This window comes from Littorina saxatilis, linkage group LG9, assembly GCF_037325665.1.
Source record: "Littorina saxatilis isolate snail1 linkage group LG9, US_GU_Lsax_2.0, whole genome shotgun sequence".
Classification (NCBI taxonomy): Eukaryota; Metazoa; Mollusca; class Gastropoda; order Littorinimorpha; family Littorinidae; genus Littorina; species Littorina saxatilis.
The window spans coordinates 11940890-11956539 of NC_090253.1; the positions used below are offsets into that span (position 1 = coordinate 11940890).

The 15650-nt window shown below is 47.7% G+C and overlaps 1 protein-coding gene across 2 annotated transcripts in view; it reads right to left on the minus strand.

The window, feature by feature from the left end:
• LOC138975274 (clustered mitochondria protein homolog) overlaps positions 1–15650 on the minus strand; it is a 60604-nt gene that overhangs the window by 34546 nt on the left and 10408 nt on the right. For both annotated transcript variants that reach the window (XR_011458586.1, XM_070347930.1), the window contains exons 2-7: positions 12806–13029; positions 12438–12609; positions 4399–4542; positions 2525–2637; positions 1688–1757; positions 306–390 (exon numbers count right to left, since the gene is read on the minus strand). Coding sequence is in view for 1 of the 2 variants with exons in the window: in XM_070347930.1 (XP_070204031.1) it covers positions 306–390; positions 1688–1757; positions 2525–2637; positions 4399–4542; positions 12438–12609; positions 12806–13029 (808 nt within the window). In the remaining variant the exon portion in view is untranslated. The remainder of the gene's footprint in view (positions 1–305; positions 391–1687; positions 1758–2524; positions 2638–4398; positions 4543–12437; positions 12610–12805; positions 13030–15650) is intronic.

Genomic DNA, 15650 nt, shown 5'->3' on the forward strand with positions numbered 1-15650 from the left:
AAAGCATACAAGAATTTCAATGAAAAGCATACATCACAAAACAGGCCAGAAAGTATCACACACAAAGGCATCACACAATCCATCAGAAAAAAAAATTTGACAGAAAAGCATACAAGAATTTCAATGAAAAGCATACATCACAAAACAGGCCAGAAAGTATCACACACAAAGGCATCACACAATCCATCAGAAAAAGAATTTGACAGAAAAGCATGCAAGAATTTCAATGAAAAGCATACATCACAAAACAGGCCAGTGACAGAAAGGTTCATGGCTACACACGAGGACTGAGTTGCAAGACTCACTGGTTGAGGTAGAACCCCCGTGTGGAGGCCGTGATGTGGTACCGCTTGTCTTCCAGCGTCACCACGTACAGGTAAAGCAGGTCACCTGTCACACACAAATACAGGTACAGTCAGTCACCTGGCAAACATCAAACACAGGTACAGTAAGTCACCTGTATAACACAAACACACCTTTCCTCATGAGAATGCAGTTTACAAAACAAATTTAATAAAAGAAATATTTCCAATTAATGGAACGCAGCCGCAAAAATGTGCTGAATTTGAAAGAACTCCCTCACACACACTGTCTCTCTCTCATGAGCATTTACTGAAGCATAAGATTCAACACAATCAAAACAACAAAAGCCAAACCAAAACAGCAACCAACAGCATAACAAAGCAACAAAGTGAACAAAGGCAAACAAAGGAATGTGAACGCCACCAGCACTGATGAAGAAAGTAACTACAACAGGAAGAAAGAACAAGTCGCGTAAGGCGAAAATACAACATTTAGTCAAGTAGCTGTCGAACTCACAGAATGAAACTGAACGCAATGCAACGCAGCAAGACCGTATACTCGTAGCATCGTCAGTCCACCGCTCACGGCATAGGCAGTGAAATTGACAAGAAGAGCGGGGTAGTAGTTGCGCTAAGAAGGATAGCACGCTTTTCTGTACCTCTCTTTGTTTTAACTTTCTGAGCGTGTTTTTAATCCAAACATATCATATCTATATGTTTTTGGAATCAGGAACCGACAAGGAATAAGATGAAAGTGTTTTTAAATTGATTTGGACAATTTAATTTTGATAATAATTTTTATATATTTAATTTTCAGAGCTTGTTTTTAATCCGAATATAACATATTTATATGTTTTTGGAATCAGCAAATGATGGAGAATAAGATAAACGTAAATTTGGATCGTTTTATAAATTTTTATTTTTTTTTACAATTTTCAGATTTTTAATGACCAAAGTCATTAATTAATTTTTAAGCCACCAAGCTGAAATGCAATACCGAAGTCCGGGCTTCGTAGAAGATTACTTGACCAAATTTTCAACCAAATTGGTTCAAAAATGAGGGCGTGACAGTGCCGCCTCAACTTTCACGAAAAGCCGGATATGACGTCATCAAAGACATTTATCAAAAAAATGAAAAAAACGTTCGGGGATATCATACCCAGGAACTCTCATGTCAAATTTCATAAAGATCGGTCCAGTAGTTTAGTCTGAATCGCTCTACACACACACACAGACAGACAGACACACACACACGCACATACACCACGACCCTCGTCTCGATTCCCCCCTCTACGTTAAAACATTTAGTCAAAACTTGACTAAATGTAAAAAGAGACATCCCAAATACAACCCCCAGCTGGGTGTGTGTAGTGCAGTGAACGTACCGTGCATCTTCCTGTTGCCGGGGGGAGGGTTCCACCCACTGTACGTCAGCACCTTCAGACACTGGGGGCCCTGAAAGATACAATCAACGCATCTGTTTACGCTCCCATCGCATGCGTCAACAAATTTCAAATGCATCCTACATTCACACAATTCCAGGTAATTAGAAAACACCAAAGAAGAAAAGAGAATTGCAGGTCGAACTGTGAAACTGATTTTCATACTTCACACAAAATCAAAGATCAGCAACCTTTAGGATGTGCGCCAATTTGAATATTACCATCCAGGGTGAGTGAGATTGCAATAAACACAATATAGCTATTCCCCACAAGTTGAACATTTTAATAATGGAACAAATAAACAAGAAAGTAATAGCTCTTTTAAGATCCTACAAATGCCAATGCAATTATCCTCTAATACCTACCTATCCTCACCACCCTATTCCATTTCTTCTTGTTTTGATTACACCTCAGTTGGATACATACATTTCTATGTGTCATCGAACACAACACAAGGCCGGGAGATAGCTCAGTTGGTAGCGACGCTGGCATTGAAACCAGGTGTCACTATTGACGTTCATTTGACCCCTACACTCAGCAAAGGATTTATTTCCCAGAATCAACTTACTATATTCAGTGTCCCAACAACCAAACGTGCAGTGAAAATCTCAGAGCTTGAAAACATGAATACATGAAAAAGAGAAGAAAAAAAAAAGACATTTGGGTAGCGCCGTACTGTATGGCAGCTCGCTTTCCACAGCGTTAAAGCAGCGTGAATTTCCCTGAAGGTAACTTCACAGGACGATATACCAATATCATATAACAAACAAGACAACCAACCTTCATCTCCCTGAGTCCAGGGTGCAGGGGTAGCAGTGGTCTGTCTTTGGCGCCAGGCATGACGAAGTCTGGTGGGGTGCAGTCTATAGAGTCAGGCTTGCCTCGCTTCTTCTCTGTTAAAACATATTTACTATTATCAGTCTTCTGTTACAACACAACACACTTGCAATCATCACACTGTATTCTTGAAAAAGTTTAACATTTATTAGTTCTTTTAGAAAATCCACATTTTAACCCTATCATTGAGCATCAGGTTGTCAGATCAAAATGAGCTCTATTCAAGTTCATCTTTTCTTTCTTTCTTTATTTGGTGTTTAACGTCGTTTTCAACCATTCAAGGTAATATCGTGACGGGGAAAGGGGGGAGATGGGATAGGGGAAAGGGGGGAGATGGGATAGAGCCACTTGTTAATTGTTTCTTGTTCACAAAAGCACTAATAAAAAAATTGCTCCAGGGGCTTGCAACGTAGTACAATATATGACCTTACTGGGAGAATGCAAGTTTTCAGTACAAAGGACTTAACATTTCTTACATACTGCTTGACTAAAATCTTTACAAACATTGACTATATTCTATACAAGAAACACTTAACAAGGGTAAAAGGAGAAACAGAACCGTTAATCGCCTCTTACGACATGCTGGGTAGCATCGGGTAAATTCTTTCTCGTCCCAACCAATATGGGACTCCCCCAAACCCGCGGGGGGTTTCAAGTTCATCATCGATGTGGTTTCTATTATACTGTTCAAAAAAAGAAACGCATAGTTGCTACTTGCCAAATTTGTTTTATTTTTCGAAAAAATTAACAGAAAATCCAATATTTAGATTATTTGTTTGAAATTTGGTATGGACACAGTTGAATGCACACACAGTTCATTTGCATCTTCAAATCAATCAGTCAATCAATACGATTGGGTGCCGAGGCTGTCAAGTCAGTAGGGGGTGTGACTGCCTTGAGCAGCAACAACTGCCCGGCACCTTCTGGGCATGGACTGGATCAGATGCCGGATATCTTGCTGTGGGATGGTGTCCCACTCCTCCTGAAGTGCCTGCAATAGATCGCGGTGATTTGCCGGCGCTTCTTCTCGCCTGCGCACACGTCTGTCCAATTCATCCCAGAGGTGTTCTATCGGGTTCATGTCTGGCGACATGGATGGCCAGGGAAGCACCTGGACATGGTGGTCGGTGAGGAACTGGGTGGTGAGTCGTGCTGTGTGCGGGCGAGCGTTGTCCTGCTGGAATATGGCATCCTGGTCAGCCAGAAGAGGAAGGGCGTGTGGGCGCAAAATTTCCTCCACGTATCGCTGGGCAGTTATGCGCCCTTGGACGTGCACCAGGGTGCTCCTTCCAGCGGTATTGATCGCCCCCCACACCATGACGCCTCCACCACCATGAACGGGTGCCTCATTCACACAGTTGGGCGCGTAACGTTCGTTTCCTCTCCGGTAGACCCTCCTCCGACCATCATGTCGCTGGAGCAGGAAGTAGGACTCGTCGCTGAACCACACGTGTCTCCAGTGATTCCGGACGGTCCAGCGAAGGTGCTGGTTGCCCCACTGCACTCGGTTCTGGCGATGGCGGCGGGTGAGGACAGCTCCTCTGTGAGGTCTGCGAGCTCTCAAACCAGCTTCATGCAGGCGGTTCCGCACGGTCTGGTCCGATAATCGGTGTGGCCCGGGGAGAGCCTGGACAGAAGATGAGGCCGACAGGAAACGATTCCGGAGGTGGCGGAGCCGTATGAAGCGGTCGTGAGCAGCAGTTGTCGCCCTTGGTCTTCCCGCTCGTGGCAAGTCAGCAACGGAGCCAGTGGCGAGGGCTAAGTGCCAACAATCAAACAAAGACACAGAGTGAAAAGAGAAGGCGAGGCCTCCCTACCCAGAATGTCGCCGGCGGTGATGTGGTTGAGGTAGGAGAGCGAGGAGCAGTCCACACCGTTGAAGGCGTCCGCACTGTCCACCGACTTGAGCAGGTCACGCACATGGCGCACGTGAATGCGTGCCTCACGCACTGTGTAGGGTTCTGTTGACAACACATTTCTCATAACGCACATGTTGACACAACACATTTCTGAAAACGTTAGCCTGCATTAAGAAAACTAAAGCTGCACACACATCCAAGGAGTATAAATGTAATAACTAATATTATATGAAAACTTTGAATATTTGTTAAAGTTAGAGCCACGGATAACATGGGATGAGTTATTCCTCCTTCATTAAGAGCTTTATGTTCATCTGGCTCATTCCCCACCGAAATGCTTATCAAATGCCAAGTATTCCAGCTTGAGGCTAGCATCATGCATGCATCCCTTTGTAGACGTCACCCACAATGCACAGACACGTGCAATTCTGCTCATCCTTCGTGTGTTGGATGAAGGATGAGCAGAATGGCACGATCACTATCATAATGCAAACCCTCAACACATAGTAATTAAACAATGGCGACTGCACGTGAGAGGGAACAATAAAGAGACCAAAAAGCAATGTCCTCACGTTAAAATGACGAACACGGAACGGATAACAGCGACGTTTCGACCTAAGGGTCTTCTTCAGGCACAAAAACACAAAAGTACACACACAAAAAAGAAGAAGAAAGATGATAGAACAGATAAAGAGGAGAATAACTCGAAAATTTTTAATTAAATTTTCATTTGATTAATATACTTACCCGAGTCACATATTAGCATTGACGCAGTCGAGATGCTAGGTTGACTGAAAAACGCTATCCCGTCTATAGTATAAGGGAAGCAACCCAAGCAAAAAAGTAGCAAGCTTGCTACCCTGGGTTGCCTCCCGTAGCGTGCATCACGCCACAGATCTCGTACCCGATACGAGACACCCTCATTCGACTTCTAGAATACAAAGAAACTAAAAGCGGGGAAGGTGGGAGGGAATTACCTATGTGACTCGGGTAAGTATATTAATCAAATGAAAATTTAATTAAAAATTTTCGATTAAATTACATATTCTTACTCCGAGTCACATATTAGCAGATAACTCCAACAAGGTGGTGGGTAAGATCAAAAAGTTCAAACTCACTCTAAAGTTCTGGAGAGACAAAAGCCAGCTGCCGCCAAGGAAGGAATAGGCCGAGACCCATCCTGACAGAGGGCAGCAATGTCTGCAGAACCTGATAAGACAAAATCCTAGCGCCAGAAGCTGTGCGCAGGACATCATCCAAACCCCATAGGCCAAAAAGGCCAAGGAGGAGGCCCAGGCCCTGGAAATGAGCTCGGGCCGAGCCGAGGGAAAGATAGCATAAGCTATGACAAGGCGGAGGGCAAGAAAATCCCTTGCCAAGAAACTGGCCCACTGCCAAGAGTCAGGAAAGGATCCCGTGAGAAAGCAACCACTGACTCACTCTAAACCCTTGCCAGGAACTGGCCCACTGCCAAAGTACAGAAACGGACCGAGAACCACCCTGATTGACAGCCGAGATGTCTCTCAGGCAAGAAATGCGAAAGACGACCTCAGAGAGCCAGTAAGCTGTGCCCAGCACTTCTTCCAATCTTCTGAACCGTAAAACAGTCCGGAAAAGGACCCCAGTCTTGGATAAACCCGACCAAGTAGAGGGAAGGACAAGCTGCCCCCCCCCCCCCCCTTAAATGTAAGGAAATGCTAATGGCCTGGAAAAGATCCGTGCGTAAGGTTGCCGGCTAAGCCCTGAAAAGGACCGACCCTCACGGAGACCATAAGGCAACCATGCCAAAGTAAGAAAACTTTGGGATGGAGTGAGGCCCAAAAGGCCGTTGAGAGAACAGTCAGCTCCGGAAGAGTGACCAAACTCCAAACCGGAAAGAGAGAGACGCCTGAGTATCAAGTACCAGGGTCCAACTCAATGAGCAAAACTCAAGGGAGACGGTCACCGGTCGTCCCCTGCCCATCCCTGCGAAAGCAGAGAGAGGGGTAAAAAAGGGGACGAAGCGACCTAAGGTAGTGCATAAGCACCGCAAATGCGGACCCGCAGTGGCCAAATCCTAATGTGACCGGAGACCGGAAACAAAATGACAAAAGCCAGCGTGATCGCAGAGCAGACTGCTTGTAGGTAATTGAAAATGAATCAAAAAACCCGAAACAGAAAGGACGAAGCTGGTAAGAAAGACGGAAAACCGTGAAGCGAACCAGCCGTCAGCCTCCCGAGACCAGAGTTCTCAGTAATAGTCATAGTTGCAAGTGAAAAAGGGGTGACCAGGCCGGAAGCCCAACCCAGCAGAAATCGTCCCAACTCACATCATGCAAGCATGATGGAGAAGAGGAAGAGACGAAATCCGCAGTCACAAGAACCAATTGCCAAAGTCGCAACACGACAGGCAGGAGACTATAACACAGGCTAAGGCCGAGAGCCTTGCTGCCCGTAGGCCGGCCATTGCACCAAAGTAAGTACACAGGCACAGTAAGAAACCAAAAGTTTCGGCCGCCGAAAAAGATGCTGGCCTAGAGGCCAGCACCGAGAAACCTGGAACATTAGCTAGACCTCTGCCCAAAAAGGGGAGGAGTAGCCAAAAAACCTGAGAAAAAGTGACAAGCCAAGAATGACTTCTCAAACATGCAATGCCCAGACAATGCACCCTCAGGAAAATCTGAATGTTACTTCCGAGGCCAACTCAAGTGAACCTTAAGTTTGGACGAAACACCAGAACGCGTCTGATCGCTAGAGAAAGACAAAGTCAGACTCGGCGAAAGACAAACCTGGACCGAGTCCAGAAGCTCGTGGCAAGAGAAAACGGGGAAGCCCAAAGGCAGAAACCCCCTTTTAAACGGAAATCGACCTCTCAGCACCCAGACGCTGGGAAAGAGAAAGAATGTCGAAGCCCGAAGCCACAAGCACAAGGAAAGCAACAACCGCCACCTCCAACGGATGAAATGGCTGTTGCTCCCGCCGAGGCTAAAACCCCGAAGCCCTAAGGCCGGCTGTTGTTTCAAAAACCCAGCGTACCTATGACGGCTGTGAAAGAAACAATCTCACCTGAGCTGAGGACGTAGGCCGCTTAGGCTGAGTCCGCTTAGGTATAGCCTGCTTAGGAGCGGCCTGCTTTTGCTGCTTTCAAATTGAAGCTCAAAAGAAGGGAACCGCTGTTCTCTGTTGGTCTCAATCCCCTGCTTCTGGCATGAGAGGCCAGGCTGCCGGAGAGAGACCGTCCACCAAGGATGACGAACTGAGAATGTTCCTTGTCGACTCCTCAGAAAACCGGGAGTGGGCAAGAAACAAGTCCCTTCCGCACGAGACCGCATGGAAATAGTGCAGAGAGGACAGCCTCATCTGTGCCTCGTTCACCCTTGTAAGTGTGGAGAGGAGTGAGACACTTCCTCCGCGTCCTGCCCTTTACTAAAGGGAAAGGGCGCCAAGGAATCTGCCAGAGCGCGAGAAAGCGCCCGCAGGAGAGTCTCGGAAATGGAACTGAGTTCCAAAAGTTGTCAGCCCCCTTCCTCAGAGAATAGGAGATTCTGCCCATAGAGCGGCAGAACCGAATCCTTCCTCAACGGCTTCGTAAGAAGCGAAAGAAGATCCGGCGTGACCGGAAACGGTGCACGCGGACGGGGAAAGGCCAACAGGCGGCTACGAGACGACCCTGGCCAAGGCAACTTCCTCTGGTCCGCTAAGGGCACGAAGGAGGAAGCCTGCGCAGGAGCGGCAAGGCATTCCGATGCCGGCTCCGAAGCTGAACCCTGAGGAACCAGCAACGAAACCGACGCCGGAGGCCACCCCCTGTCGAAGAGGGGGGCTCGGCGAAAAGGCAAAAAGGCGAAAAGCTACAAAGGGCGATTCTTCAAACCAGAAGTAGCTGCTTCCTCTTTGCCAACCGAAGTCCTTCCTGTTGGCAATCGATTGTGCTCATTCCCTAACTGAGGGGAGGATGAGAGGAATCAAAAACCAAGGAAAGTGGGAGAGAGGAGCTAGCGGCCACCACCGGAGTGTGTGGATGCTGCTGTCCCAACAGAGGCAAGAAGCCTGTATGCCCATAGGGCAAGCCTTGTTCGAAATTCACCGGCGACCAAACGGAAGCAGCGGGAACTGAACCGGAAAATCCGGGAGGAGCCGGAAGTGCGGCAGCCACAGCAGCGCTATGCCAAAGCTGGTGCTGAGCCACCTACGAGCTGAAGCTCGGAACCCAAAGGTAGGCCGTAGGCCAGAACCGGAAGTGACAGTAACCTGTGCACTACCCGCTTGACCTACCCTCCTGCCAAGGCCGGAAGCGAAGCTGCCGGAAATGGCTGCCGTGCAAAGGGCAAAGCTCAAACCGGAAAGGGCCATGGGCTGCCCACACACCGATGAACTAACATTTCCAGCCGGAGCCGGAAGAGAAGCTGTCGCGAACGACTGCTTACGTATAGCGCAGCTCAAGCAGGATGGGATCATTATTTGTCCACCTTCCAACGAGGCACTACTTCCGTGAACCGGAAGTGCCGCTGTCGCGTACGACTGCCGACGTAAGGCAAGGCTCGAACCGGACGTGACAGTAGCCTGTGCACAAACCAGTGAACCTACACTTCCGGTCGGAACCGGAAGAACAGCTGTCGCGGGCGACCGCTGTCATAGGACAAGGCTCGAACCAGACGTGACAGTAGTCTGTGCACTAGCAGGTGAACCTCTACTTCCGGCCGGAGCTGGAAGCGGCTGCCGCGAACGACTGCTGACGTAAATTCGGAAGCTGGCCAGAGCCGCCGAAGGCAGCTGCTCCTCGCACACGGACCCGAAGTCCGAAACGCCACCTGAAGGGGACGGCTCATAGCCAAAAGAACCCGACAAATGACGCTGCGAGGGAAGGCCGTAAGCCGAACGCCCATCCTGTTGGCCATCGATGAAACTCGCACCCCTGACTAAGAGGAAGATGAGAGTCACCAACAACCGAAGGCAGCTGAAGAGAGGAGCTAGCGGCCACCACCGAAGTGGGTGGCTGCTGCTGTCCCAACAGAGGCAAAAAGCCTGTATGCCCAGGAGAACCACCGTATTCGAAATTCACCGGCGACACAACGGAAGCAGCGGGAACCGAACCGGAAAAGCCGGGAGGAGCAGGGAGTGCAGACGCAACAGCAGAACTATGCCATAGCTGGTGCTGAGGAGTCTGCAAGCCACAACCCGGAAGCCCTAGGCCGGAACCGGAAGTGACAGATGACTGTGCGCGACCCGTTTGACCTACATTTCCTGCCCAGGCAGGAAGAGCAGCTGCCGGAAACGGCTGCTGTAGCAGGGCAAGGCTCGAACCGGAAGGGACCATGGGCTGTCCGCAAACCAGTGAACCAACACTTCCAGCCGGAGCCGGAAGCGAAGCTGCCGCGAACGGCTGCTTACGTAAAGCGCAGCTCGAACCGGATGGGACCATGGTCTGTCCGCGACCAGTGAACCACCACTTCCGGCCGGAGCCGGAAGGAAGCTGCCGCGAACGACTGCTTACGTAAAGAGCAGCTCGAACCGGAGGGGACCATGGTCTGTCCGCAACCAGTGAACCACCACTTCCGGCCGGAGCCGGAAGGAAGCTGCCGCGAACGACTGCTTACGTAAAGCGCAGCTCGAACCGGAGGGGACCATGGTCTGTCCGCAACCAGTGAACCACTACTTCCGGGAACCGGAAGTGCAGCTGCCGCGGACGGCTGCTGCGAGCACATACCTTGTGTCGACCGTATCCCCCAAAGGGACCTGCTCAGGTGCACTCCCGCAAGCGGAAGCCACCGAGCGCCGGCCGAGAAGAGAAACGCCTCCCTGTGCACGGACTCCAGAGCCATCACAGAAGCCAGCAGGCTGGACAGGTGATCAGGAACAAAGGAAGCCAACGACCGAGGGTCGCACACCCCCGGGAGGGAGGCAGAGCTGGAAACAGGGTCCGTCCGCGACATTTCTGTACGAACGAGCGTCCGAATTTCTGGAATCAAAGAAGACAAAAGGCTAGCAACAAGAGCGCCAGCCTCCGGCGCAGGTACAGGGGTAGAAACGGCCGTGGTAGCGGCCACACCCGCCGCCCGTGAGCCAGACGAAGTTTCCTCCGGAGCCTAAATAGGCACAGGAAAAACGAAGTTAGTCTTCGGGTCAGAAACGTGAACCGTGGGGTTCCTAGCAGAAGAGGTGGAAGCCGAGGACTTAGGTTTAACAGGGCCTTTGCCCCTAACCTCGGCCTTAGCCGCTCGCTTTTCTCCTATCAGACATGCTGTCACACGAGAAAAACAAACTACTGAAAATACACAAGTCTCTAGGACGTAAAACTTCAGCAGAATAAACTAGCACTAACGTACCAGCTACAAGCAGCTACCAATGCTACTGGTAAACGCTCAAAGTCCGTAGCACGGACCCAAACTAACCAGCAAAAAACACCACGTGTAAGCGAAAAATGGCGACCAAAATGGCGGCCACAGCAACAAACTACTGAGCAAAATTCGTAAGTCCGCGGACGGAAAAATTCTCAGCAGAATGACAATGCAAACAACAACAAAAAGGAACAATCTCACCGCTAGAAACAGCTATGAGCAGACGGGGAGCCGAGGCCGGTAGGTGTCAAGCAGACAGCAAAACCGGCCTAGGAGCGAAATCAAGCACGACCTGTCTCTCTGGCTGAAAGATGTCGAATGAGGGTGTCTCGTATCGGGTACGAGATCTGTGGCGTGATGCACGCTACGGGAGGCAACCCAGGGTAGCAAGCTTGCTACTTTTTTGCTTGGGTTGCTTCCCTTATACTATAGACGGGATAGCGTTTTTCAGTCAACCTAGCATCTCGACTGCGTCAATGCTAATATGTGACTCGGAGTAAGAATATGTAATTTAATAACAAAACAACTGCACTGCACAAACCAACAAATGACAAAGACAGAGAAGCAAGGGAAGCTACTTGAGGGGAAGCCAACAATAACACAGGCAAGAAAAAGTTAGAGTTGAAAAGCGGCAGTTTTGAGGTCTGTAGACCAAACAAAATGTGGGGGGGGGGGGGGGGGGGGGGGGGGGGGGGAATGAATGGGAACGTTTGTTGGTTTGTGCAGTGCAGTTGTTTTGTCAGTTATTCTCCTCTTTATCTGTTCTATCGTCTTTCTTCTTCTTTTTTGTGTGTGTACTTTTGTGTTTTTGTGCCTGAAGAAGACCCTTAGGTCGAAACGTCGCTGTTATTCGTTCCGTGTTCGTCATTTTAACGTGAGTACATTGCTTTTTGGCCTCAACACATAACTAACAACAAGAAGAGCAAACGCTCGATCGAGTCACTTTCGCAGTTCTGAATATTATATGAGGCATCAGATGGACAGGAAGAAATTGCTATTCACAACACAATACAGATGTAAATAATTTGATGTAAAGAATAATCCTATAAAGTTTGAATCAAATCCGATGAATAGTTTCAGAGATATGATATTTCAATTTTTTTCCTTCAAGACATACCTGTGACCTTGAAAAAGGTCAAAGGTCACCGAAGCAGACGTCAAAGTGTAGAGGTCACTGGGAGTCACGTTCACATAAAATTTGAGCCCGGTCACTTTTATAGTTTCCGAGAAAAGCCCAACGTTAAGTTGTGTGTTGCCGAACAGAAAAGGCTAGTTATCTCCCTTGTTTTTCTGATAACGTTCGTAAAAGGCTACAGATGTAAATACTTTGATGTAAAGAATAATCCTACAAAGTTTCAATCACATCCGATGAACTTTGTCAAAGATATAAAATGTCTAATTTTTCCTTTGACGCTGACCTGTGACCTTGAAAAAGGTCAAAGGTCAACGAAACCATCGTTAAAGTGTAGAGGTCATTGGAGGTCACGACTAAACAAAATATGAGCCGGATCGCTTTGATAGTTTCCGAGAAAAGTCCAACGTTAAGGTGGTGTCTACGGACGGCCGGCCGGCCGGCCGGCCGGCCGGCCGGCCGGACAGACTAACACTGACCGATTACATAGAGTCACTTTTTCTCAAGTGACTCAAAAACACCCACACTGAGGCAGACAGTCGACTGACCTTCCACGACCTTGATGAGGGAGCCGTCCTTGAGGCCCTCGATGGCCTTGAGCTCAGCGAAGTTGTCGAGCGTGATGCCGTCTAGCTGCAGGGAGAAACACGTCCTGTGGCAGCAGTCCTCGCGGTCCATCAACAGCTGGTGGATCTCCTGAACTAGCTCCAGGGAGCTCACCTGTAGTAAGAAGAAATTCATTCACAGTCTGACATCAAATAATGAAGTGAGTCTGTTATGGATACCTGAAAACAGAAGACAAGATGCTAGACAAACAAAAATGAACCAAGACAAAGAAAATGAATGGGGCATCTAAAAGCTACATTAACCATCCCGAACTGAGGAAGGTGAAGCAAAGAAAGCGAGTTGCACTTACCGGCAGTTCAAAGGGGTCGATCCCAGGGGGCGCGATCTCGATGGTGAAGCTGGTGTCCTGGATGACGAAGATCTCCTGGTCCTTCCCGTCCTTGTGGTCACACTCCTCCCCCTCCTTCCTGTCTCCATCACCCTCCTCCTTCTTGTCTCCATCACCCTCCCCGTTCACCCTCCTCTCCTCTGTGGACGACTCCATGCTGCTGTCACCATTCATCACAACCTCGTCTGGAACACATAAAACATCACAACATAAGGTTCTGGAATGGTAGAAATGAACGTGGAGGTAACTCAGTCGATTGCTGCGCTAGCTTGAAACTAGGTGTCGCTATCAGCATGGGTTTGACCCCTACATTCAGCGAGGAATCTATTTCTCAAAGTCAACTTTGTGCAGACTCTCCTTGGTGTCCGAACAATGGAGTGTACACGCATGCGCACGATAAAGATTCCAGGTTCACAGTGAAACCATCAGGGATTGGAAACATGAATACTTGCATGCAGGGAAAAAAGGCAGAAAGCAGCCCGAATTTCCAAAACAGTACCCTCACACGACAAGAATGATACCAATACCAATTAACAAAGCAGCCAGCTGATACGTTGCATGTATTTTCCCCAATATCTTTGGCACAATTGTGTGAATATCATTTACACAGTGGATCAAAGCCATATTGAAGTCAAGCTGTTACTCTTCTTGCTTGCACAAAGGGCACAACATGGCAATATCCAGGAATACCACAAAGACTATTTAATCATTATCTGTGTTCTCCGTACAATTTGGTGACAGAAACAAATGCCAGCATCAACACGTACTACGTGCCTGATGATTCATGATAATTAATGAGTGTGGGGAAATGTTAGTGGCCCTCCTGGTCAAAACACACTTTTCAGGGTCACGCAAAATTGGTAGCCTTGCATGCACTTGTTTTCTAGCTGTCCTAATTCTCATGTCCTATCTAGGCTTACAGGGGTATAATGCCAAGCCGAAACAAAATGATCCTTACTGCATATGTCACAGCTTTTAATGTTCTGCAGGTATTGCTTTAACCGTGAAGTCTTAAACACACATTTCTCACATCATTTATAAATGAAGCCAACAGTAACTGCTATACACACCAGCCTTGTACAGTATTCAATCCAAGCGACAAGCTCAGTTTCTATAACTGGTAGCTAGGCTTCTCATGCGTTAACTTAAGCTTCACCCTGTAAATGTCCCACAGAGCCCTGAGCTCTCCAACACTCGATCGTGGACAATGGAAGGGTATGGGTATGTGTACACACACATGTGTGAGCGATTCTTCCCAAGTCAAAAAGCCCTCCTTTAACCTGACCTTGATTCACTTCCCTGCTCCCTCAGGCTACCCTCAACCCAGATGGCAGGGCTCATTGGTGCAGAAGGAGGGGGTAGGAAGGAATGGATGGGGGAGCTAAATGGCTGCATGGAGGGAGAAATATTTTCTACAAGATAGGTGCGCACTATACCCTTGCAAATTAGTTATACAGTTATATATATATATAGGCATGGGAATTAAAAATTGTAAAAAAGGCTGAAAATGTGTAAGTAATAACAAAGTCGACGGCGCGAAGCACCTGGCCTTACTAGGGGGGTCCGGGGGCATGCCCCCCCGGAATTTGTTTCTCTCCAAAGAACCCAAATGGTGCAATTTGGTGTCATCTTAGCTCCAAGTTTGCCATTTAATTCATTTTTTAAAACCATTTTTGCCTCCCCCATTTTTTTTTTGCGGAACAAAAAAACAATTAGGCGGAAATTTGCCTTTCAGCGGACAATTCCCATGCCTGTATATAGTTATACATGTCACAATGATGTTGAATGAACCACGTGGAGCGGATGAGTGCCTCTGAATGGGGAATTGTCCAGTCATTACTGACACTTCATGCCTTTTATGGCAATCATCATGCGAATCAAAACTTCCAACTGTATCCATTCAACACCAGTCATTAATAAGAAAAAGGATAAGGACCATACAGTCATGTGAGGTCAATTACCCTCATTGGCATTTGGGCTGCACTTTAATTGTCCTGTACAAGACTTAGAACACGGAATATGATGAGTACAGACTGACATTGAGTACACAAGTAATAAAATAATATCTCCCCTCACATCTCATTACAAAAAAGTGTATAAGTTTTGCAGAACAACTGCACAACAAGGGAACAACAAAGTAAATATTTATATTTACCTGCATCCCTGATGTCTCAACACTGATCTATGTGGGAGAATAACTTCCCAGAGTGTTAAAAAAAAAGGGGCATTTTTTATTTCTGAAAGTAAAGAAGACATTCAGGCCAACAATTTCCATGGTGGATGATGAAATACCTCCTGAACAGATTAGCACTAGCAGTGAAGGGTAAATAGTCTGGGGGGGCCACCCTTTGACAGGCACCCCAAGGTCATTTGTCAGGGGGACCCCTATTACCCCCCCCCCCACACACACACACACATACTTTTAAGACTCCCTCCCTTTTAAGACAATGTTGACTAGGATTTTCAGTTCATAACCTCTGTAAATTTACCCCCATTTTAAGACTCACTCCTTCTCTCCGATTTTTGGAGGGGGTATTATTATTCAAAACAGTTTTTAAAAGAGAGGTTTGAGTGCAGTGCACTAAAGGCTGGCCAGGTCTGCACCAGTGAAGACAGACATAATATTTTTATTTTATTTTTTTACAAATTAATATGGTTAGGGTAACTCCCGAGTTGCCGACTTGCTAAGCACAACACTGTGTTTCACAGCCAATTAAGCAGGGAAGGGAACGTTTCACTTGTGTCGGTGCATTAAGTTGGTTAACACAACACTGGCATCATCACAGCCTGTCTGCTACAATCTACA